The sequence below is a fragment of the Oncorhynchus kisutch genome, linkage group LG10 (assembly GCF_002021735.2).
Source record: "Oncorhynchus kisutch isolate 150728-3 linkage group LG10, Okis_V2, whole genome shotgun sequence".
Taxonomy (NCBI): Eukaryota; Metazoa; Chordata; class Actinopteri; order Salmoniformes; family Salmonidae; genus Oncorhynchus; species Oncorhynchus kisutch.
The window spans coordinates 9,413,167-9,435,557 of NC_034183.2; the positions used below are offsets into that span (position 1 = coordinate 9,413,167).

The following is a 22,391-nucleotide window of genomic DNA, read 5'->3' on the forward strand; positions in this document are numbered from 1 at the left end:
AATGTTTTCATTGTGTGACCTAATGAACGGGACCTAGCTCCCGAGTGGCAAAGCAGTATACGACACTGCATCTCAGTGCTAGAGGTGTCACTACAGACCCTGGTTCGATTCCAGGCAGTATCACAGCCGGTCGTGATTGGGAGTCCCATAGGGCGGCGCATAATTGACCTAGTTAAATAAAATGTTAAAAGCAAGCACACAGAAGTTTTTAATGTTTCTATATATGGCGTCTGGGTCAACTTCAGCGATTACAACATCTATTTAAATGTTGAAAGGAGGTTTGTGTCAGTAATGGACTACTAAAAAAAACTTCAGTAAAGACTTGACCATTGACATTATTTTATTAATTTAGTAGAACACTTAGTCATACAACCTGATTTAAAGTAGAACAACTGAATTCAAGTCAGACAACCTGATTGAAAGTAGCATGATTGACTTCAAGTCAGACAACCTGATTTAAAGTAGCACGATTGAATTCAAGTCAGACAACCTGATTTAAAGTAGAATGATTGAATTCAAGTCAGACAACCTGATTTACAGTAGCATGATTTCATTCAAGTCAGACAACCTGATTTAAAGTAGCATGATTTAATTAGTCAGACAACCTGATTTAAAGTAGAACGATTTAATTCAAGTCAGACAACCTGATTTAAAGTAGCATGATTTAATTAGTCAGACAACCTGATTTAAAGTAGCACAATTGAATTCAAGTCAGACAACCTGATTTAAAGTAGCATGATTTAATTAAAGTCAGATAACCTGATTTAAAGTAGTATGATTTAATTCAAGTCAGACAACCTGATTTAAAGTAGCGTGATTTAATTCAAGTCAGACAACCTGATTTAAAGTAGCACGATGTAATTAAAGTCAGACAACCTGATTTAAAGTAGCACGATGGAATTAAAGTCAGACAACCTGATTTAAAGTAGCATGATTTAATTAAAGTCGAATGATTTAATTAAAGTCAGACAACCTGATTTAAAGTAGCATGATTTAATTAGTCATACAACCTGATTTAAAGCAGCATGATTTAATTAAAGTCAGACAACCTGATTTAAAGTAGAACGATACACATGGAAGCCTTTTAACACTGAGCTCCTCTACAAGGTCACAAAATACTGTCAAATCCCCTTCCAACATGACAGTCTACAGTGCATTCGGAAAGTATTCAGAACCCTGGACTTTTTCCACATTTTGTTTTACGTTACAACGTTAATCATATTCCTTATTGTTCCCCTCATCAATCTACACACAAAACCTCATAACGACAAAAGCAAAAAAACTGTTTTTGGGGCATTTTTTTGTTGTAAATGTATAAAAAGAAAAAGTATTCATAGTCATTAATTTCATCATTCCATTCCAACCCTTATAAAAACAAGACATGAAAAGACATTCTAACACAAAGAGGATCATCCAGACATGTGCCTAAGACTATGAATGACATACATTGAACTGAAATGACTTCAGGAACAGTGAGACATAGCAAAACACAGTTCAACAAAACACCAAGGGAAAGACCTTGGTTGGATAAAATAATAATCACTGGCGAAGCATCACGAGGGCAATGCTGTGGGTTGAACACCTTCCCTGAGTTTACTGTGAGCAAAACCTGACAACACTACCCTAAATAGCCAGTATACAGTATGTGTATCAGTACTGGTTGGAGTCTCAGCGGGGAGTATGACTGATAGTATGTTCAATATGAGGAGATTAAGACAGTTCACTATGACTATACAGCGGACGCTGTAAGAGCAGAACTAGCTAATGCTAAGTAGCATGCAGGCTAGTGTGGTGTCTGTGGTGAATAGAGAAGTTAACTAGTAGAGGCTATCTGTCATACTGCTTCATACTGATATATTGTGGTTTTCGTTGAGGGGGGGGGGGTTTACCGATAGCAGTAGACAATGTATTTCTGCTGCTGAGGGGGGAATCCGAAATGACGCACCCCTGGCTCTGAGGGGCCGCAGTTAGGGTGGACCTTGGCGATGGGGTAACGGACGCTCCCATCGGCCAACCAGCCTGCGACGCAGAGGTCCAATCCCATGAACCTCCAGGCGGCGTAGAGTTGGCCCACCTTAGCGATCTGACCGCCGTCGTCAACGCACGCTGCCACCGCCTCGGTGAAGTTGAACTTCTGGGGTTGTTTCAGGAAGTATACTGTCCCTGTGATAGAAGAGACAGAGGATTAGTAATACTGAGCACGTGTAAGTAGAGGACCGCTTAAAACACGTTTAAGTAGAGGACCGCTTAAAACACGTGTAAGGAGGGGACCACTTAAAACACGTGTAAGGCGGGGACTGCTTAAAACACGTGTAAGGAGGGGACCGCTTAAAACACGTGTAAGGAGGGGACCGCTTAAAACACGTGTAAGGAGAGGACCGCTTAAAACACGTTTAAGGAGAGGACCGCTTAAAACACGTGTAAGTAGAGGACCGCTTAAAACACGTTTAAGTAGAGGACCGCTTAAAACACGTGTAAGGAGGGGACCGCTTAAAACACGTGTAAGGAGAGGACCGCTTAAAATACGGGTAAGTAGAGGACCGCTTAAAACACGTTTAAGTAGGGGACCGCTTAAAACACGTGTAAGGAGGGGACCGCTTAAAACATGTGTAAGGAGGGGACCGCTTAAAACACGTGTAAGGAGGGGACCGCTTAAAACACGTGTAAGGAGGGGACCGCTTAAAACACGTGTAAGGAGGGGACCGCTTAAAACACGTGTAAGGAGGGGACCGCTTAAAACACGTGTAAGGAGGGGACCGCTTAAAACACGTTTAAGGAGGGGACCGCTTAAAACACGTGTAAGTAGAGGACCGCTTAAAACACGTGTAAGGAGAGGACCGCTTAAAACACGTGTAAGGAGGGGACTACTTAAAACACGTGTACGGAGGGGACCGCTTAAAACACGTGTAAGGAGAGGACCGCTTAAAACACGTTTAAGGAGAGGACCGCTTAAAACACATTTAAGGAGAGGACCGCTTAAAACACGTTTAAGGAGGGGACTGCTTAAAATACGTGTAAGGAGGGGACCGCTTAAAACACGTGTAAGGAGGGGACCGCTTAAAACACGTGTAAGGAGGGGACCGCTTAAACATGTAAAGAGAGGACCGCTTAAAACACGTTTAAGGAGGGGACCGCTTAAAACACGTGTAAGGAGGGGACCGCTTAAAACACGTGTAAGGAGGGGGCCGCTTAAAACACGTGTAAGGAGAGGACCGCTTAAAACACGTTTAAGTAGGGGACTGCTTAAAACACATGTAAGGAGGGGACCGCTTAAAACACGTGTAAGGAGGGGACCGCTTAAAACACGTGTAAGGAGGGGACTGCTTAAAACACGTTTAAGTAGAGGACCACTTAAAACACGTGTAAGGAGGGGACCGCTTAAAACACGTTTAAGGAGGGGACTGCTTAAAACACGTTTAAGGAGGGGACTGCTTAAAACACGTTTAAGTAGAGGACCGCTTAAAACACATTTAAGGAGGGGACCGCTTAAAACACGTTTAAGGAGGGGACTGCTTAAAACACGTGTAAGGAGGGGACCGCTTAAAACACGTGTAAGGAGGGGACCGCTTAAAACACGTGTAAGGAGGGGACCGCTTAAAACACGTGTAAGGAGGGGACCGCTTAAAACACGTGTAAGGAGGGGACCGCTTAAAACACGTTTAAGGAGGGGACCGCTTAAAACACGTTTAAGGAGAGGACCGCTTAAAACACGTTTAAGTAGAGGACCGCTTAAAACATGTGTAAGGAGAGGACCGCTTAAAACACGTTTAAGGAGAGGACCGCTTAAAACACGTGTAAGGAGAGGACCGCTTAAAACACGTGTAAGGAGGGGACCGCTTAAAACACGTGTAAGGAGAGGACCGCTAAAACACGTTTAAGGAGAGGACCGCTTAAAACACGTGTAAGGAGGGGACCGCTTAAAACACGTGTAAGGAGAGGACCGCTTAAAACACGTGTACGGAGGGGACCGCTTAAAACACGTGTAAGGAGAGGACCGCTTAAAACACGTTTAAGGAGAGGACCGCTTAAAACACATTTAAGGAGAGGACCGCTTAAAACACGTTTAAGGAGGGGACTGCTTAAAATACGTGTAAGGAGGGGACCGCTTAAAACACGTGTAAGGAGGGGACCGCTTAAAACACGTGTAAGGAGGGGACCGCTTAAACATGTAAAGAGAGGACCGCTTAAAACACGTTTAAGGAGGGGACCGCTTAAAACACGTGTAAGGAGGGGACCGCTTAAAACACGTGTAAGGAGGGGACCGCTTAAAACACGTGTAAGGAGAGGACCGCTTAAAACACGTTTAAGTAGGGGACTGCTTAAAACACATGTAAGGAGGGGACCGCTTAAAACACGTGTAAGGAGGGGACCGCTTAAAACACGTTTAAGGAGGGGACTGCTTAAAACACGTTTAAGTAGAGGACCACTTAAAACACGTGTAAGGAGGGGACCGCTTAAAACACGTTTAAGGAGGGGACTGCTTAAAACACGTTTAAGGAGGGGACTGCTTAAAACACGTTTAAGTAGAGGACCGCTTAAAACACATTTAAGGAGGGGACCGCTTAAAACACGTTTAAGGAGGGGACTGCTTAAAACACGTGTAAGGAGGGGACCGCTTAAAACACGTGTAAGGAGGGGACCGCTTAAAACACGTGTAAGGAGGGGACCGCTTAAAACACGTGTAAGGAGGGGACCGCTTAAAACACGTGTAAGGAGGGGACCGCTTAAAACACGTTTAAGGAGGGGACCGCTTAAAACACGTTTAAGGAGAGGACCGCTTAAAACACGTTTAAGTAGAGGACCGCTTAAAACATGTGTAAGGAGAGGACCGCTTAAAACACGTTTAAGGAGAGGACCGCTTAAAACACGTGTAAGGAGAGGACCGCTTAAAACACGTGTAAGGAGGGGACCGCTTAAAACACGTGTAAGGAGAGGACCGCTAAAACACGTTTAAGGAGAGGACCGCTTAAAACACGTGTAAGGAGGGGACCGCTTAAAACACGTGTAAGGAGAGGACCGCTTAAAACACGTGTAAGGAGAGGACCGCTTAAAACACGTGTAAGGAGAGGACCGCTTAAAACACGTGTAAGGAGGGGACCGCTTAAAACACGTGTAAGGAGGGGACCGCTTAAAACACGTTTAAGGAGGGGACCGCTTAAAACACGTGTAAGGAGAGGACCGCTTAAAACACGTTTAAGGAGAAGACCGCTTAAAACACGTGTAAGGAGAGGACCGCTTAAAACACGTGTAAGGAGGGGACCGCTTAAAACACGTGTAAGGAGGGGACCGCTTAAAACACGTGTAAGGAGGGGACCGCTTAAAACACGTGTAAGGAGTGGACCGCTTAAAACACGTGTAAGGAGAGGACCGCTTAAAACACGTGTAAGGAGAGGACCGCTTAAAACACGTGTAAGGAGAGGACCGCTTAAAACACGTGTAAGGAGGGGACCGCTTAAAACACGTGTAAGGAGAGGACCGCTAAAACACGTTTAAGGAGAGGACCGCTTAAAACACGTGTAAGGAGGGGACCGCTTAAAACACGTGTAAGGAGAGGACCGCTTAAAACACGTGTACGGAGGGGACCGCTTAAAACACGTGTAAGGAGAGGACCGCTTAAAACACGTTTAAGGAGAGGACCGCTTAAAACACATTTAAGGAGAGGACCGCTTAAAACACGTTTAAGGAGGGGACTGCTTAAAATACGTGTAAGGAGGGGACCGCTTAAAACACGTGTAAGGAGGGGACCGCTTAAAACACGTGTAAGGAGGGGACCGCTTAAACATGTAAAGAGAGGACCGCTTAAAACACGTTTAAGGAGGGGACCGCTTAAAACACGTGTAAGGAGGGGACCGCTTAAAACACGTGTAAGGAGGGGACCGCTTAAAACACGTGTAAGGAGAGGACCGCTTAAAACACGTTTAAGTAGGGGACTGCTTAAAACACATGTAAGGAGGGGACCGCTTAAAACACGTGTAAGGAGGGGACCGCTTAAAACACGTTTAAGGAGGGGACTGCTTAAAACACGTTTAAGTAGAGGACCACTTAAAACACGTGTAAGGAGGGGACCGCTTAAAACACGTTTAAGGAGGGGACTGCTTAAAACACGTTTAAGGAGGGGACTGCTTAAAACACGTTTAAGTAGAGGACCGCTTAAAACACATTTAAGGAGGGGACCGCTTAAAACACGTTTAAGGAGGGGACTGCTTAAAACACGTGTAAGGAGGGGACCGCTTAAAACACGTGTAAGGAGGGGACCGCTTAAAACACGTGTAAGGAGTGGACCGCTTAAAACACGTGTAAGGAGAGGACCGCTTAAAACACGTGTAAGGAGAGGACCGCTTAAAACACGTGTAAGGAGGGGACCGCTTAAAACACGTGTAAGGAGAGGACCGCTTAAAACACGTGTAAGGAGGGGACCGCTTAAAACACGTTTAACGAGGGGACCGCTTAAAACACGTTTAAGGAGAGGACCGCTTAAAACACGTTTAAGGAGAGGACCGCTTAAAACACGTGTAAGGAGAGGACCGCTTAAAACACGTGTAAGGAGGGGACCGCTTAAAACACGTGTAAGGAGAGGACCGCTAAAACACGTTTAAGGAGAGGACCGCTTAAAACACGTGTAAGGAGGGGACCGCTTAAAACACGTGTAAGGAGAGGGCCGCTTAAAACACGTGTAAGGAGAGGACCGCTTAAAACACGTGTAAGGAGAGGACCGCTTAAAACACGTGTAAGGAGGGGACCACTTAAAACACGTGTAAGGCGGGGACTGCTTAAAACACGTGTAAGGAGGGGACCGCTTAAAACACGTGTAAGGAGGGGACCGCTTAAAACACGTGTAAGGAGAGGACCGCTTAAAACACGTTTAAGGAGAGGACCGCTTAAAACACGTGTAAGTAGAGGACCGCTTAAAACACGTTTAAGTAGAGGACCGCTTAAAACACGTGTAAGGAGGGGACCGCTTAAAACACGTGTAAGGAGAGGACCGCTTAAAATACGTGTAAGTAGAGGACCGCTTAAAACACGTTTAAGGAGGGGACCGCTTAAAACATGTGTAAGGAGGGGACCGCTTAAAACACGTAAGGAGGGGACCACTTAAAAAACGTGTAAGTAGAGGACCGCTTAAAACACGTGTAAGGAGAGGACCGCTTAAAACACGTGTAAGGAGGGGACCGCTTAAAACACGTGTACGGAGGGGACCGCTTAAAACACGTGTAAGGAGAGGACCGCTTAAAACACGTTTAAGGAGAGGACCGCTTAAAACACGTTTAAGGAGAGGACCGCTTAAAACACGTTTAAGAAGGGGACTGCTTAAAATACGTGTAAGGAGGGGGCCGCTTAAAACACGTGTAAGGAGGGGACTGCTTAAAACACGTGTAAGGAGGGGACCGCTTAAACATGTAATGAGAGGACCGCTTAAAACACGTTTAAGGAGAGGACCGCTTAAAACACGTTTAAGGAGGGGACCGCTTAAAACATGTGTAAGGAGGGGACCGCTTAAAACACGTAAGGAGGGGACCGCTTAAAACACGTGTAAGTAGAGGACCGCTTAAAACACGTGTAAGGAGAGGACCGCTTAAAACACATGTAAGGAGGGGACCGCTTAAAACACGTGTAAGGAGGGGACCGCTTAAAACACGTTTAAGGAGGGGACTGCTTAAAACACGTTTAAGGAGGGGACTGCTTAAAACACGTTTAAGTAGAGGACCGCTTAAAACACATTTAAGGAGGGGACCGCTTAAAACACGTTTAAGGAGGGGACTGCTTAAAACACGTGTAAGGAGGGGACCGCTTAAAACACGTGTAAGGAGGGGACCGCTTAAAACACGTGTAAGGAGGGGACCGCTTAAAACACGTGTAAGGAGGGGACCGCTTAAAACACGTGTAAGGAGGGGACCGCTTAAAACACGTTTAAGGAGGGGACCGCTTAAAACACGTTTAAGGAGAGGACCGCTTAAAACACGTTTAAGTAGAGGACCGCTTAAAACATGTGTAAGGAGAGGACCGCTTAAAACACGTTTAAGGAGAGGACCGCTTAAAACACGTGTAAGGAGAGGACCGCTTAAAACACGTGTAAGGAGGGGACCGCTTAAAACACGTGTAAGGAGAGGACCGCTAAAACACGTTTAAGGAGAGGACCGCTTAAAACACGTGTAAGGAGGGGACCGCTTAAAACACGTGTAAGGAGAGGACCGCTTAAAACACGTGTAAGGAGAGGACCGCTTAAAACACGTGTAAGGAGAGGACCGCTTAAAACACGTGTAAGGAGGGGACCGCTTAAAACACGTGTAAGGAGGGGACCGCTTAAAACACGTTTAAGGAGGGGACCGCTTAAAACACGTGTAAGGAGAGGACCGCTTAAAACACGTTTAAGGAGAAGACCGCTTAAAACACGTGTAAGGAGAGGACCGCTTAAAACACGTGTAAGGAGGGGACCGCTTAAAACACGTGTAAGGAGGGGACCGCTTAAAACACGTGTAAGGAGGGGACCGCTTAAAACACGTGTAAGGAGTGGACCGCTTAAAACACGTGTAAGGAGAGGACCGCTTAAAACACGTGTAAGGAGAGGACCGCTTAAAACACGTGTAAGGAGGGGACCGCTTAAAACACGTGTAAGGAGAGGACCGCTTAAAACACGTGTAAGGAGGGGACCGCTTAAAACACGTTTAACGAGGGGACCGCTTAAAACACGTTTAAGGAGAGGACCGCTTAAAACACGTTTAAGGAGAGGACCGCTTAAAACACGTGTAAGGAGAGGACCGCTTAAAACACGTGTAAGGAGGGGACCGCTTAAAACACGTGTAAGGAGAGGACCGCTAAAACACGTTTAAGGAGAGGACCGCTTAAAACACGTGTAAGGAGGGGACCGCTTAAAACACGTGTAAGGAGAGGGCCGCTTAAAACACGTGTAAGGAGAGGACCGCTTAAAACACGTGTAAGGAGAGGACCGCTTAAAACACGTGTAAGGAGGGGACCACTTAAAACACGTGTAAGGCGGGGACTGCTTAAAACACGTGTAAGGAGGGGACCGCTTAAAACACGTGTAAGGAGGGGACCGCTTAAAACACGTGTAAGGAGAGGACCGCTTAAAACACGTTTAAGGAGAGGACCGCTTAAAACACGTGTAAGTAGAGGACCGCTTAAAACACGTTTAAGTAGAGGACCGCTTAAAACACGTGTAAGGAGGGGACCGCTTAAAACACGTGTAAGGAGAGGACCGCTTAAAATACGTGTAAGTAGAGGACCGCTTAAAACACGTTTAAGGAGGGGACCGCTTAAAACATGTGTAAGGAGGGGACCGCTTAAAACACGTAAGGAGGGGACCGCTTAAAACACGTGTAAGTAGAGGACCGCTTAAAACACGTGTAAGGAGAGGACCGCTTAAAACACGTGTAAGGAGGGGACCGCTTAAAACACGTGTACGGAGGGGACCGCTTAAAACACGTGTAAGGAGAGGACCGCTTAAAACACGTTTAAGGAGAGGACCGCTTAAAACACGTTTAAGGAGAGGACCGCTTAAAACACGTTTAAGAAGGGGACTGCTTAAAATACGTGTAAGGAGGGGGCCGCTTAAAACACGTGTAAGGAGGGGACTGCTTAAAACACGTGTAAGGAGGGGACCGCTTAAACATGTAATGAGAGGACCGCTTAAAACACGTTTAAGGAGGGGACCGCTTAAAACACGTGTAAGGAGGGGACCGCTTAAAACACGTGTAAGGAGGGGACCGCTTAAAACACGTGTAAGGAGAGGACCGCTTAAAACACGTTTAAGTAGGGGACTGCTTAAAACACATGTAAGGAGGGGACCGCTTAAAACACGTGTAAGGAGGGGACCGCTTAAAACACGTTTAAGGAGGGGACTGCTTAAAACACGTTTAAGTAGAGGACCGCTTAAAACACGTGTAAGGAGGGGACCGCTTAAAACACGTTTAAGGAGGGGACTGCTTAAAACACGTTTAAGGAGGGGACTGCTTAAAACACGTTTAAGTAGAGGACCGCTTAAAACACATTTAAGGAGGGGACCGCTTAAAACACGTTTAAGGAGGGGACTGCTTAAAACACGTTTAAGTAGAGGACTGCTTAAAACACGTTTAAGTAGAGGACCTCTTAAAACACGTGTAAGGAGGGGACCGCTTAAAACACGTGTAAGGAGGGGACCGCTTAAAACACGTGTAAGGAGGGGACCGCTTAAAACACGTGTAAGGAGGGGACCGCTTAAAACACGTGTAAGGAGGGGACCGCTTAAAACACGTTTAAGGAGGGGACCGCTTAAAACACGTTTAAGGAGAGGACCGCTTAAAACACGTTTAAGTAGAGGACCGCTTAAAACATGTGTAAGGAGAGGACCGCTTAAAACACGTTTAAGGAGAGGACCGCTTAAAACACGTGTAAGGAGAGGACCGCTTAAAACACGTGTAAGGAGGGGACCGCTTAAAACACGTGTAAGGAGAGGACCGCTAAAACACGTTTAAGGAGAGGACCGCTTAAAACACGTGTAAGGAGGGGACCGCTTAAAACACGTGTAAGGAGAGGACCGCTTAAAACACGTGTAAGGAGAGGACCGCTTAAAACACGTGTAAGGAGAGGACCGCTTAAAACACGTGTAAGGAGGGGACCGCTTAAAACACGTGTAAGGAGGGGACCGCTTAAAACACGTTTAAGGAGGGGACCGCTTAAAACACGTGTAAGGAGGGGACCGCTTAAAACACGTTTAAGGAGAAGACCGCTTAAAACACGTGTAAGGAGAGGACCGCTTAAAACACGTGTAAGGAGGGGACCGCTTAAAACACGTGTAAGGAGGGGACCGCTTAAAACACGTGTAAGGAGGGGACCGCTTAAAACACGTGTAAGGAGTGGACCGCTTAAAACACGTGTAAGGAGAGGACCGCTTAAAACACGTGTAAGGAGAGGACCGCTTAAAACACGTGTAAGGAGGGGACCGCTTAAAACACGTGTAAGGAGAGGACCGCTTAAAACACGTGTAAGGAGGGGACCGCTTAAAACACGTTTAACGAGGGGACCGCTTAAAACACGTTTAAGGAGAGGACCGCTTAAAACACGTTTAAGGAGAGGACCGCTTAAAACACGTGTAAGGAGAGGACCGCTTAAAACACGTGTAAGGAGGGGACCGCTTAAAACACGTGTAAGGAGAGGACCGCTTAAAACACGTGTAAGGAGGGGACCGCTTAAAACACGTGTAAGGAGAGGACCGCTAAAACACGTTTAAGGAGAGGACCGCTTAAAACACGTGTAAGGAGGGGACCGCTTAAAACACGTGTAAGGAGAGGACCGCTTAAAACACGTGTAAGGAGAGGACCGCTTAAAACACGTGTAAGGAGAGGACCGCTTAAAACACGTGTAAGGAGGGGACCGCTTAAAACACGTGTAAGGAGAGGACCGCTAAAACACGTTTAAGGAGAGGACCGCTTAAAACACGTGTAAGGAGGGGACCGCTTAAAACACGTGTAAGGAGAGGACCGCTTAAAACACGTGTAAGGAGAGGACCGCTTAAAACACGTGTAAGGAGAGGACCGCTTAAAACACGTGTAAGGAGGGGACCGCTTAAAACACGTGTAAGGAGAGGACCGCTTAAAACACGTGTAAGGAGGGGACCGCTTAAAACACGTGTAAGGAGGGGACCGCTTAAAACACGTGTAAGGAGTGGACCGCTTAAAACACGTGTAAGGAGAGGACCGCTTAAAACACGTGTAAGGAGAGGACCGCTTAAAACACGTGTAAGGAGGGGACCGCTTAAAACACGTGTAAGGAGAGGACCGCTTAAAACACGTGTAAGGAGGGGACCGCTTAAAACACGTTTAACGAGGGGACCGCTTAAAACACGTTTAAGGAGAGGACCGCTTAAAACACGTTTAAGGAGAGGACCGCTTAAAACACGTGTAAGGAGAGGACCGCTTAAAACACGTGTAAGGAGGGGACCGCTTAAAACACGTGTAAGGAGAGGACCGCTAAAACACGTTTAAGGAGAGGACCGCTTAAAACACGTGTAAGGAGGGGACCGCTTAAAACACGTGTAAGGAGAGGACCGCTTAAAACACGTGTAAGGAGAGGACCGCTTAAAACACGTGTAAGGAGAGGACCGCTTAAAACACGTGTAAGGAGGGGACCGCTTAAAACACGTGTAAGGAGGGGACCGCTTAAAACACGTTTAAGGAGGGGACCGCTTAAAACACGTGTAAGGAGAGGACCGCTTAAAACACATTTAAGGAGAGGACCGCTTAAAACACGTGTAAGGAGAGGACCGCTTAAAACACGTGTAAGGAGGGGACCGCTTAAAACACGTGTAAGGAGGGGACCGCTTAAAACACGTGTAAGGAGTGGACCGCTTAAAACACGTTTAAGGAGAGGACCGCTTAAAACACATGTAGGGAGGGGACCGCTTAAAACACGTGTAAGGAGGGGACAGCTTAAACATGTAAAGACAGGACAGTTTAAAACATGTTGGTCAACTGCATTCATGTCCATTCCTTCACATTTCTCAATTGTCTTGTAACACTTTTATTTTTCTTAAGTGTTTAGTCTGTGTTTTTGGAGACTAATATTGACATACACACACACACACACACACTGACCCTTGGGGGCGGCTGAGAAACAGAAGGCATCAAAGCGGTGGAGGTGGCGGTGGCGTTGTCCATAACTACGGAGACCAGGGGCTAAGTCCACGCCCCCACAGGGCTCCCGCGGTGTGGTGATTGGGTACTGAGCCGTCCCATCAGCCAACCATCCGGCGTTGCACCAGTCGAGCCCCTCCTCCCAGGCGACAAAGAGCTGGTCAAAGGTGGCCAGGGTCGAATCCTGCTCCTCACACGCACGCTGGGCCCCCAGGAAGTTGAAATGGTATCGGCCCTTCTGAGAGTGGTAGGGAAATACCACTCCTATAATGGGGAAAAAGTTTTTAATGTTCGATAGGGGTTACATTGCTATAGGGGATAAATTCACCAACTGTCCTTGCAGTGACAAATGCCAGTATAGACACTTGTAAGGACAATATGTTCAAGGTTATTTCAAAAACAGATTGAACAGAGTGGACTGTGTTCTGTTCAGAGCTGAGGGGGCTGTCTAGACACATACACATACACACACAAACACAGACACACAATACACACCTCGCAGCTCCAGCTCCACCGTCACGCTTTCGTCCTCCAGTCCGTCAATGACTTCACAGCGGTAGCGGCCTGTGTCGTTCAGGTGCAGCTCCTTGATCACCAGCGACATGTCCCCTGGAGCAGCCCGACGCAGGCGCACCCTCCCCTGGAAGCTGCCGTAGCTACGGTGACGGTTGCCCATGGCGACCATCACGTCGGTCTCACGGGTGGTCTTGCCGGCGCCGTTGGTGGGCAGCCAAGACCATTTGACCCGGGTCCGACGGGGGCCGTTGATCTCGGGTTCGTAGCGGTAGTGACAGGGCAGGGTAACATTACTACCCCTGGCCGCCGACACCGAGGCCTGGGGGGACTCCACATGGAGACGCACCCCGTTGAAATAGACTGGAGAAGACACAGTAGAGACAAGGACACAGGATAGACCTGAGTTATACAGTAGAAACAGGATAAGAGTTATACAGTAGAAACAGGATAAGAGTTATACAGTAGAAACAGGATAAATAAGAGTTATACAGTAGAAACAGGATAAGAGTTATACAGTAGAAACAGGATAAGAGTTATACAGTAGAAACAGGATAAGAGTTATACAGTAGAAACAGGATAAGAGTTATACAGTAGAAACAGGATAAGAGTTATAAAGTAGAAACAGGATAGATAAGAGTTATACAGTAGAAACAGGATAGATAAGAGTTATAAAGTAGAAACAGGATAGATAAGAGTTATACAGTAGAAACAGGATAGATAAGAGTTATACAGTAGAAACAGGATAAGAGTTATACAGTAGAAACAGGATAGATAAGAGTTATACAGTAGAAACAGGATAAGAGTTATACAGTAGAAACAGGATAGATAAGAGTTATACAGTAGAAACAGGATAGATAAGAGTTATAAAGTAGAAACAGGATAGATAAGAGTTATACAGTAGAAACAGGATAAGAGTTATACAGTAGAAACAGGATAAGAGTTATACAGTAGAAACAGGATAAGAGTTATACAGTAGAAACAGGATAAGAGTTATACAGTAGAAACAGGATAAATAACAGTTATACAGTAGAAACAGGATAAATAACAGTTATACAGTAGAAACAGGATAAGAGTTATACAGTAGAAACAGGATAAGAGTTATACAGTAGAAACAGGATCGATAAGAGTTATACAGTAGAAACAGGATAAGAGTTATACAGTAGAAACAGGATAAGAGTTATACAGTAGAAACAGGATAAGAGTTATACAGTAGAAACAGGATAAGAGTTATACAGTAGAAACAGGATAAGAGTTATACAGTAGAAACAGGATAAGAGTTATACAGTAGAAACAGGATAAGAGTTATACAGTAGCAACAGGATAAGAGTTATACAGTAGAAACAGGATAAGAGTTATACAGTAGAAACAGGATAAGAGTTATACAGTAGAAACAGGATAAGAGTTATACAGTAGAAACCGGATAAGAGTTATACAGTAGCAACAGGATAAGAGTTATACAGTAGCAACAGGATAAGAGTTATACAGTAGCAACAGGATAAGAGTTATATCATACAGTAGATAGTGTATAGGGAGGGGACCAAGTATTTTTCCTGACCATGTGATTAGACCAGAGCCCCAAATACACCTGGGTCTGCCTCCAGAGTATTTGGGTTTTACCAGGTTACCAGACCCCATATGGAGCACTTGTGAATGCTGTGCAGGTTTATGTACATACAGTGCTTTCAGTAAGTGGACTTATTCCACATTTTGCTACATTACAGTCGGAATTAAAAATGTATTACACAAGTACTCACACCCCTTAGTCAATACATGCTAGAATCATCTTTGGCAGTGATTACAGCTGTGAGTCTTTCTGGGTAAATCTCTAGGAGATTTGTACACCTGGATTGTACAAGATTTGCATATTATTATATTTTTATACTCTGTCAAGTTGGTTGTTGATTGTTGCTACACAGCCATTTTCTGGTCTTGCGATAGATTTTCAAGCTGATTTAAGTCAAAACTGTAACTCGGCCACTCAGGAACATTCACTGTCTTCTTGGTAACAACTCCAATGTATATTTGTCCTTGTGTTTTAGGTTATTGTCCTGCTGAAAGGTGTATTCATCTCCCAGTGTCTGTTGGAAAGCAGACTGATCCAGGTTTTCCTCTAGGATTATGCTTGTGCTAAGCTCTATTCCAATTATTTTTATCTTAAAAAACTCCCTAGTCCTTGCTGATGACAAGCATACCCATAACATGATGCAGCCACCATCATGATTGAAAATATGAAGAGTGATACCCAGTGATGTGTTGGATTTGCATAGCACTTTGTTTTCAGGAAATAAAGTAAATTGCTTTGCAACATTTTTTTGCAGTTTTACTTTAGTGCCTTGTACAATTATACAGTAGAAACCAGATAGGGGGGGATGCCCCCCCCCCCCAAGATGCATGTTTTGGAATGTTTGTATTTTGTACAGACTTCCTTCTTTTCACTCGGTCAAATGTTTTCTTCTATCACAGCCATCAAACTCTGTAACCGTTTTAAAGTCACCATTGACCTCATAGTGAAGTGGTTTCCTTCCTCTCCGGCAACTGAGCTGGAAAGGACGCCTGTATCTTTGTAGTGACTGGGTGTTTAAATACACCATCCAACGTGTAATTAATAACTTCACCATGCTCAAATGGTTATTCAATGTCTGCTTTTATCTTTTTAAAAACATTTTACCCATATACCAATAGGTGCCCTTCTTTGCGAAGCATCGGAAAACCCCCCTGGTCTTTGTGGTTGAATCTGTGTTTGAAATATACTGCAAGACTGAGGGACCATTATAGATAATTGTATGTGTGGGGTACAGAGATGAGGTAGTCATTCAAAAAATAATCTTAAACACTATTACTGCACACCGGGTCCATGCAACTTATTAAGCTAAACTTATTTAGGCTTACGATAACAAAGGAGTTGAATACTTATTGACTCGACCTATCCACTTTATATTTTTAATTACATTTGTAAAAAATGTTTAAAAACATAACTCGACTTTGACATTATAGGGTATTTTGTGTAGGCCAGTGAAACAAAACCTCAATCGAATCCATTTTAATGTCTGTAACACAACAAAATGTGTAAAAAGTCAAAAGATGTGCCTTCAAAGATGTCACTGCAACAAACTATACAGCCGTTATTGTAGAAGTTCATACCACTCCAGACTGTGCTGCCTGCTACATCTTGTGGCATGGTCAAACTGCCCGCATTCTTCTGACGTAGCCAATGGAATGGTATTTGATATCATGTGGATGCCCCCCCCCCCCCCCCCCCTCACTCCCTCTCAAGAACAGTATACCGTGTTCACACTACAGCGCCAATCCAAACCATACTGTGCTCTAATAAAACATTTTTTTTCACATTCTCTGTTCGGGTTTCAGCAACTTTGGTGGATGCGTATTCAGGCCAGCCGCGCACAGCGCTGCACGGCTTGGCTCAATAGTGAGAAAAATGTATAACAACGCTCTCTCTTTATTTATGGCTGTATGACCTACTCTCTCCGTTGCCATCGCCGTTCATGATGTCGTGGTAGAAAAAGCCGTTGTTGTATCTTGGGGCGGCGTGACTGGAGACGAGGTGGTACATCCAGACCACCAGTAGGGGGCGTAGTAGGTTCAACATCCTCACCGCGGAACACTGGATCTGCTTTATTCTGTGAGGGATACTTGTCATACAGGCATCAAAAACACCATTTATGATTGGTTATTCCACTCAATTGTTCCCTATTAAATCACATTTGTACATTTGTAAAGTTGGTATACATTTCCTTAATTTATAGGGGATTTAATGCAGATCTGATTATATTTCAGACATATGCTGTTGTAAATTAATCTCAATTTTAATTTGATGAAACTAGATTTGACCTGTTATTAGTTTAACAACTGTGTTCAAATAATGTATATAATCATCAGTAGAGGTCGTTGAAACCTTATATTATAAATTAATTATGTGAAATTGAGTCGCAGACGCACTCTTGGTCTCTTTGTCAAATATACTTTAATCTGTGCTTGGAGGTTTATGACATTCATACCTCATAGAACATCATAAAGTATAATATTTACAAAATAAAATGTATAAGTTAAAACGAATTACTATTAAAATGTTTAATATACATATCGTATCACCCACAAGTGTCAAATAAATGTCAAAATAATAAATTGATGCGGTAAAACAATAAGTACAGCACATGACAAAAAAAGTCACGAAACCACGAAATAATTTGTCCTTTTATTTTGAAGTATTTGATTTCATAAAATATAATTTCAGTTTAACCAAAAGGACAAATCAAGTGCTATGCATTTAAAAAACGGTCTTATAATTAAAAGGAACCGAAATACACGCTATTGTTCAGTCAGAATCTGTTTTTTTGTTACAAGTTTTTTGTTGTAAATATTAGACTAGACCGTGCAGCCTATGGTTGTCTAATTCTCTCTAACAAATCTTCTCTAATCGTCCAGCTACTTTGATTGTTTTATCACTTTCAAGTAGGTGTCAAAGTTATTTTTATTCATTTATCTATTTGGCATCACAGTTAAGTTTCGTTTATCTTGAACCATTCACAGGACAATATCCCAAAGTCGTAAAAATAAGACTACTTACAGATGTAACGTCGTGTCAGTTCATGTTCCCCCTGATGTGTCTTTGTGAGATAGCTACACGCCTGGTCCCAATTCTTCCCATTGCCATTTTTAGGGAGAATAAGAGATCCGACGTCATCCAGAGCAATCCTCTTGAAATGAACGAAAGTGACCTCATCGTAAAAATAAAATAAAAACGCCCTTAAGACCATCAAAGCTGCAAGACGTTAAGCCTACTATTGCGTTTGCAGTCATACGGATACAAACCGACAACAATGAATGTACTTAACAATCTTTATATTTCCTTTACTAACTTACATTACAGCTGCATTTAAAACTGCATTGTCATGCAATTTGGATTCTTGCTTTCATTTCCCATATTGATGGCTGTTTCCCATATGTATTAACATCAGGGCAACATCAATGAGGATATGTTCCTGGTGACTGAACCTGCACATGAATATTCATATGAAGTATTTTATCTCGTGAAATGAACCAACCTTGTTTCATTACTTTGAAACACTATATGCCTATGCATATCAAAAATCATTTCCTTAATGAACTAACTCAACTTCCAGATTAGAGTACATATTAGACCCAGGCAAATATAAAATGAGCTACAGTATCTGTATTCACATGTTCTCTCAATGAGGCTTTGGTTCATGGGTATTCCCTGATGTTGAAGTGGTTAGCGGTCCTGTATTTTGGGTATGAAGCATATTCCTTGATTCACATTTTTCCTCAACCTTGAATAACACCGACAAACGTATCGTGTGGACTCATTTCAGTGAAAGGCAATTCAATAACAGCAGCAGCCGTGGAAAACAAAGATAATTCCAGTTCTCAGAGACCTCTGGAACTTGTTGATTCTGTAAATAGTTGAGTGAAGTCTATGTATCACTGTGAAGATGTGGGACGGTTTTTCCCCCTACTTGATTCACATGCTAAGCCCCAAAGGGAATTAGAGGGTATGCCCTACAAACCACCCTCAACATATAAAACACAAATGCACGCACGCAGGTATGAATGTACACACACACACACACACTAAGTCAAGAGCAATACCCTACACACTCCACCCTGTCTACATTCAGCTGTTATTTTAGAGTTCCTGGTGCCTGAAACACTATACAGGAGGAAAAAGCTGGTCTGAGCCCTTTGAAACCAACAGGATGTCAGACTACCACCACCCCCATCCCTATAGACAAACCCCTGACCATCTACATTCTAGACCCTCACCACACACACTCACACATAGAGACATGCGCGCACACACACACACACACACACACACAGACGTGTACGCACAAACAACCCATCCTAGACAGCCCCGCCCTCCCCGCCAAAATCACTCTGCTTATAACCCACAGCCATACCCCTCTGTGCTTGCCTGGGAGACACCCTTTCACCTTTCACCATCTCACTGACACAGCCATTACTGCTGCGTTTGAAGAGCCCTAGTCGCTGCTATTCTCAAAGCCCAGATGAAAGCCTATGCCTGGGGCTCTGAATACCAGGTCCCTGTGAACTGCAGGGGGGGGACTGGATCCAGGGGTATAATCTATACCGTCAACAGCAAAGCCAGTTTGTGTTGGATGAGATGACACATACACAGGCAGTCACAAAGACGTACGCGCACACACACACACACAGCCCAAATGTGTGGTTTGACAATGACATAAGTAGCTCTGCTGTCACATTTGTTGAAACTAAGAGGAGACACTCAGACGGCAGGGTTGGTCACAAAAGGGGATGTGAGTGTTGAGTTAGAGGGTTTGAGTTTGAAGGCTGATAATGACATGGGACGGTAACGGTGAGAAAGCCCATATTCAAACGCATAACAGACGTGACGATAAAGACGAATGAGCGTGATTTCTACCAGGTCGACCTAAACTATAGAGAATAGAATGAGTTATTACTATCAAGGGTAGAGTCTTTCGCAATTACACCTTCAGCTCCTCAGAACTGAAATCCTTACTCGTTGACCTACTTTCCTTGCTTTAATCACATATTTGAGGGTGACTTGCACTGTTATACATGGTTATGGATGACTACAACATGAAGTTATACACGCAACTACACAGGAGGTTGGTGGCATTTTAATTGGGGAGGACGGGCTCATGGTAATGGCTGGAGCGGAATCGGTGGAATGGTATCAAATACATAAAACACACGGTTTCCATGTGTTGGATGGCATTCCGTTTGGCCGTTCAAGCCATTGTTATGAGCCATCCTCCCCTCAGCAGCATCCAATGTTATATAGCCATATCCTTCAGTAGAATAAATCAGTTAAATATCACAAATATGATAATCAGACAGTACAAAAAATATCCACTCAATCAGCAGTGTTTAAAAAAATAATTAAAAAATTAAACCCTCTACTGGGAAAAAATTACTGTTTAGAACTGCCAAAAATGACTCCAGGATCATTCTTCGAGAGAGAAAAAAATGTGCTTGGGTGGCAGAACTGGTCAGAAATAGCTGTTTTTCCAGGAGAGATTCCTTCCTGAAGAGCCCCCCCCCCATTGCACCCCACAGGCCCTTCATTCTTCCTGCTATTCTTCAGCCCTGCATTCTTCACTCTCTCTCCAGCCTCCCACTTGGGCACCAGGTTAAGGGTAAAACCTTGGTGTAGGGCTGGGGCACCAGTGACAGTAAAACCTTGGTGTATGGCTGGGGCACCAGTGACAGTAAAACCTCTTGGTCTAGGGCTGGGGCACCAGTGACAGTAAAACCTCTTGGTGTAGGGCTGGGGCACCAGTGACAGTAAAACCTTGGTGTATGGCTGGGGCACCAGTGACAGTAAAACCTCTTGGTGTATGGCTGGGGCACCAGGTTGTACAGTAAAACCTCTTGGTGTATGGCTGGGGCACCAGTGACAGTAAAACCTCTTGGTGTATGGCTGGGGCACCAGTGACAGTAAAACCTCTTGGTGTATGGCTGGGGCACCAGTGACAGTAAAACCTCTTGGTGTATGGCTGGGGCACCAGTGACAGTAAAACCTCTTGGTGTATGGCTGGGGCACCAGTGACAGTAAAACCTCTTGGTGTATGGCTGGGGCACCAGTGACAGTAAAGCCGCTTGGTGGAGGGTTGGGGCACCAGTGACAGTAAAACCTCTTGGTGTATGGCTGGGGCACCAGTGACAGTAAAACCGCTTGGTGGAGGGTTGGGGCACCAGTGACAGTAAAACCGCTTGGTGGAGGGCTGGGGCACCAGGTTGTACAGTAAAACCGCTTGGTGGAGGGGCTGTATTTACCAAATTAGGACCTGGCAAACTTCTGGGGCCGGGGGGAGGGAAGGTAAGAACCTCTCGACCCAGGAGTGTAGTCATTGATGTGAGACATTCTGAATGTTGCAAATAGAACAAATATAGCGGACTTGAATTTCCCATCTGACAGACATTCAGATCTGTTCTACACAATAGATTTCTATCTGAATATTCTAACGACATCCTCCTGAAGAGACCCCTGGGGATGCTTTATTAGGGATAGGCCTCCATCGTTTTAAGAAACTCAGACCTCTCCTCCCCTTAATCTGTTTTGATTGGAGACTTGACAGGTGAAAACCGTACGGCGGAAGCTTAATCATTAGGCTGGCTATCACCTGGTCAGTTCTAATCAGTTATCTTTTAAAGGCAAATGGAAACTGAGCTTATGAGTACCCAAAGACAACAACCTGACAACCTTTACCCCAAATAGTGCAGGCAATGTTGACGGGCACACTTTTAGACAAGATCAAAACACCACACCCACACAGTCTTCCTTTATCTGATGGCTCCATCCATGTGATATCACTTTGTAGTCCGGGCTGTAAACAGGAGAGACAGCCATAGGCACAATTAAGGCGAGGAAGACGTGGAATGACAAGTTTAGAAAAGGTGTGGTGGAGGGCTGGAGGCCAAGAGACAAGTCATTAGACCTTCTCTCAACACAGCAGGAAACTGACTCCACATCCACCAGTCTTTTATTCACCCTGTATTCACTCCAGTTAGTTGGCTGAACGGTAATTACATGTTAATTACCTAAAGATTACTCATTTCTTTGGGGTTCATTTAAACAAGCGCCATTACAAACTATTTGGTACCGTGTAGTTACCAATTGTGGTACATTTTTTAAAGCAACCAAACAAAAATATCCCTTATAAAATAAGTCATTTATTTTTTTCATTAAAAAGGTTAAAAATAGGACAATAAATGCTACAATTTGAGCATCTTGGAATAAGAGGTGTTCATGGAATTACTGCTGTGATATTGCCATGAAACTATCCTGGATGGGGATAGTGGTGTGAATCTCACTGTATTATAGTCAATGTGTGTCCATCCAGACAAAAGGATTCTACAGAGGACAACATTGGAGGGTTTTTGAAAGGTGCTGTGGGTAATGATTTAGATAACGCCATCATATAGGAGGGAGAGATTAGCCTCCAGGGCGTAAAAAAAATGCTAAACAGGCAGATTGACCCAAAGATTTCAGCCCTTTTAATCTTCTCCTTTTGAAATGAAAACATCTGAAATGGATTCAGGTTACTGTAGGGTTAAATCTACAATGTGGGATTTGTGTTTCTGCCCATTGAGGATTGACCAAAAATTGCAGCAAACATCTCAGATTGCAGCTTTAACCCAATACAGGTGAAATGGAGAAAGTCTGACATTTAAACCAGTTTATTTACTGTACGATAAACAAAC

The 22,391-nt window shown here is 44.3% G+C and overlaps 1 protein-coding gene across 2 annotated transcripts; it reads right to left on the reverse strand.

Annotated features, from left to right (window-relative positions):
- Positions 1-977: 977 nt before the first annotated feature.
- Positions 978-18,607, reverse strand: LOC109897703 (hyaluronan and proteoglycan link protein 3). Of its 2 annotated transcripts, none has more exons than XM_031833028.1 (5): positions 17,728-18,607; positions 16,623-16,780; positions 13,122-13,502; positions 12,588-12,890; positions 978-2,163 (listed from the first exon to the last, which is right to left on the reverse strand). In XM_031833028.1, exons 2-5 carry the CDS (start codon positions 16,747-16,749, stop codon positions 1,886-1,888), a joined length of 1,089 nt encoding a protein of 362 aa, XP_031688888.1. In that variant the 5' UTR covers positions 16,750-16,780; positions 17,728-18,607; the 3' UTR covers positions 978-1,885. The 2 variants fall into 2 exon arrangements, with proteins under 2 accessions (XP_031688888.1, XP_020347816.1); XM_020492227.2 differs by having other exon boundaries at positions 16,623-16,792; positions 17,728-18,606.
- Between the last annotated feature and the right edge of the window lie 3,784 nt (positions 18,608-22,391).

Excerpts from the sequence above, each read along its gene's own strand:
- LOC109897703 (XM_031833028.1), bottom strand. The coding sequence starts at position 16,749 with ATGTTGAACCTACTACGCCCCCTACTGGTGGTCTGGATGTACCACCTC. Across the intron at positions 13,503-16,622 it reads CGGCGATGGCAACGGAGAGA|TCTATTTCAACGGGGTGCGT; the intron begins GTAGGTCATACA and ends TGTCTTCTCCAG. Across the intron at positions 12,891-13,121 it reads GGTGGAGCTGGAGCTGCGAG|GAGTGGTATTTCCCTACCAC; the intron begins GTGTGTATTGTG and ends TCCCCATTATAG.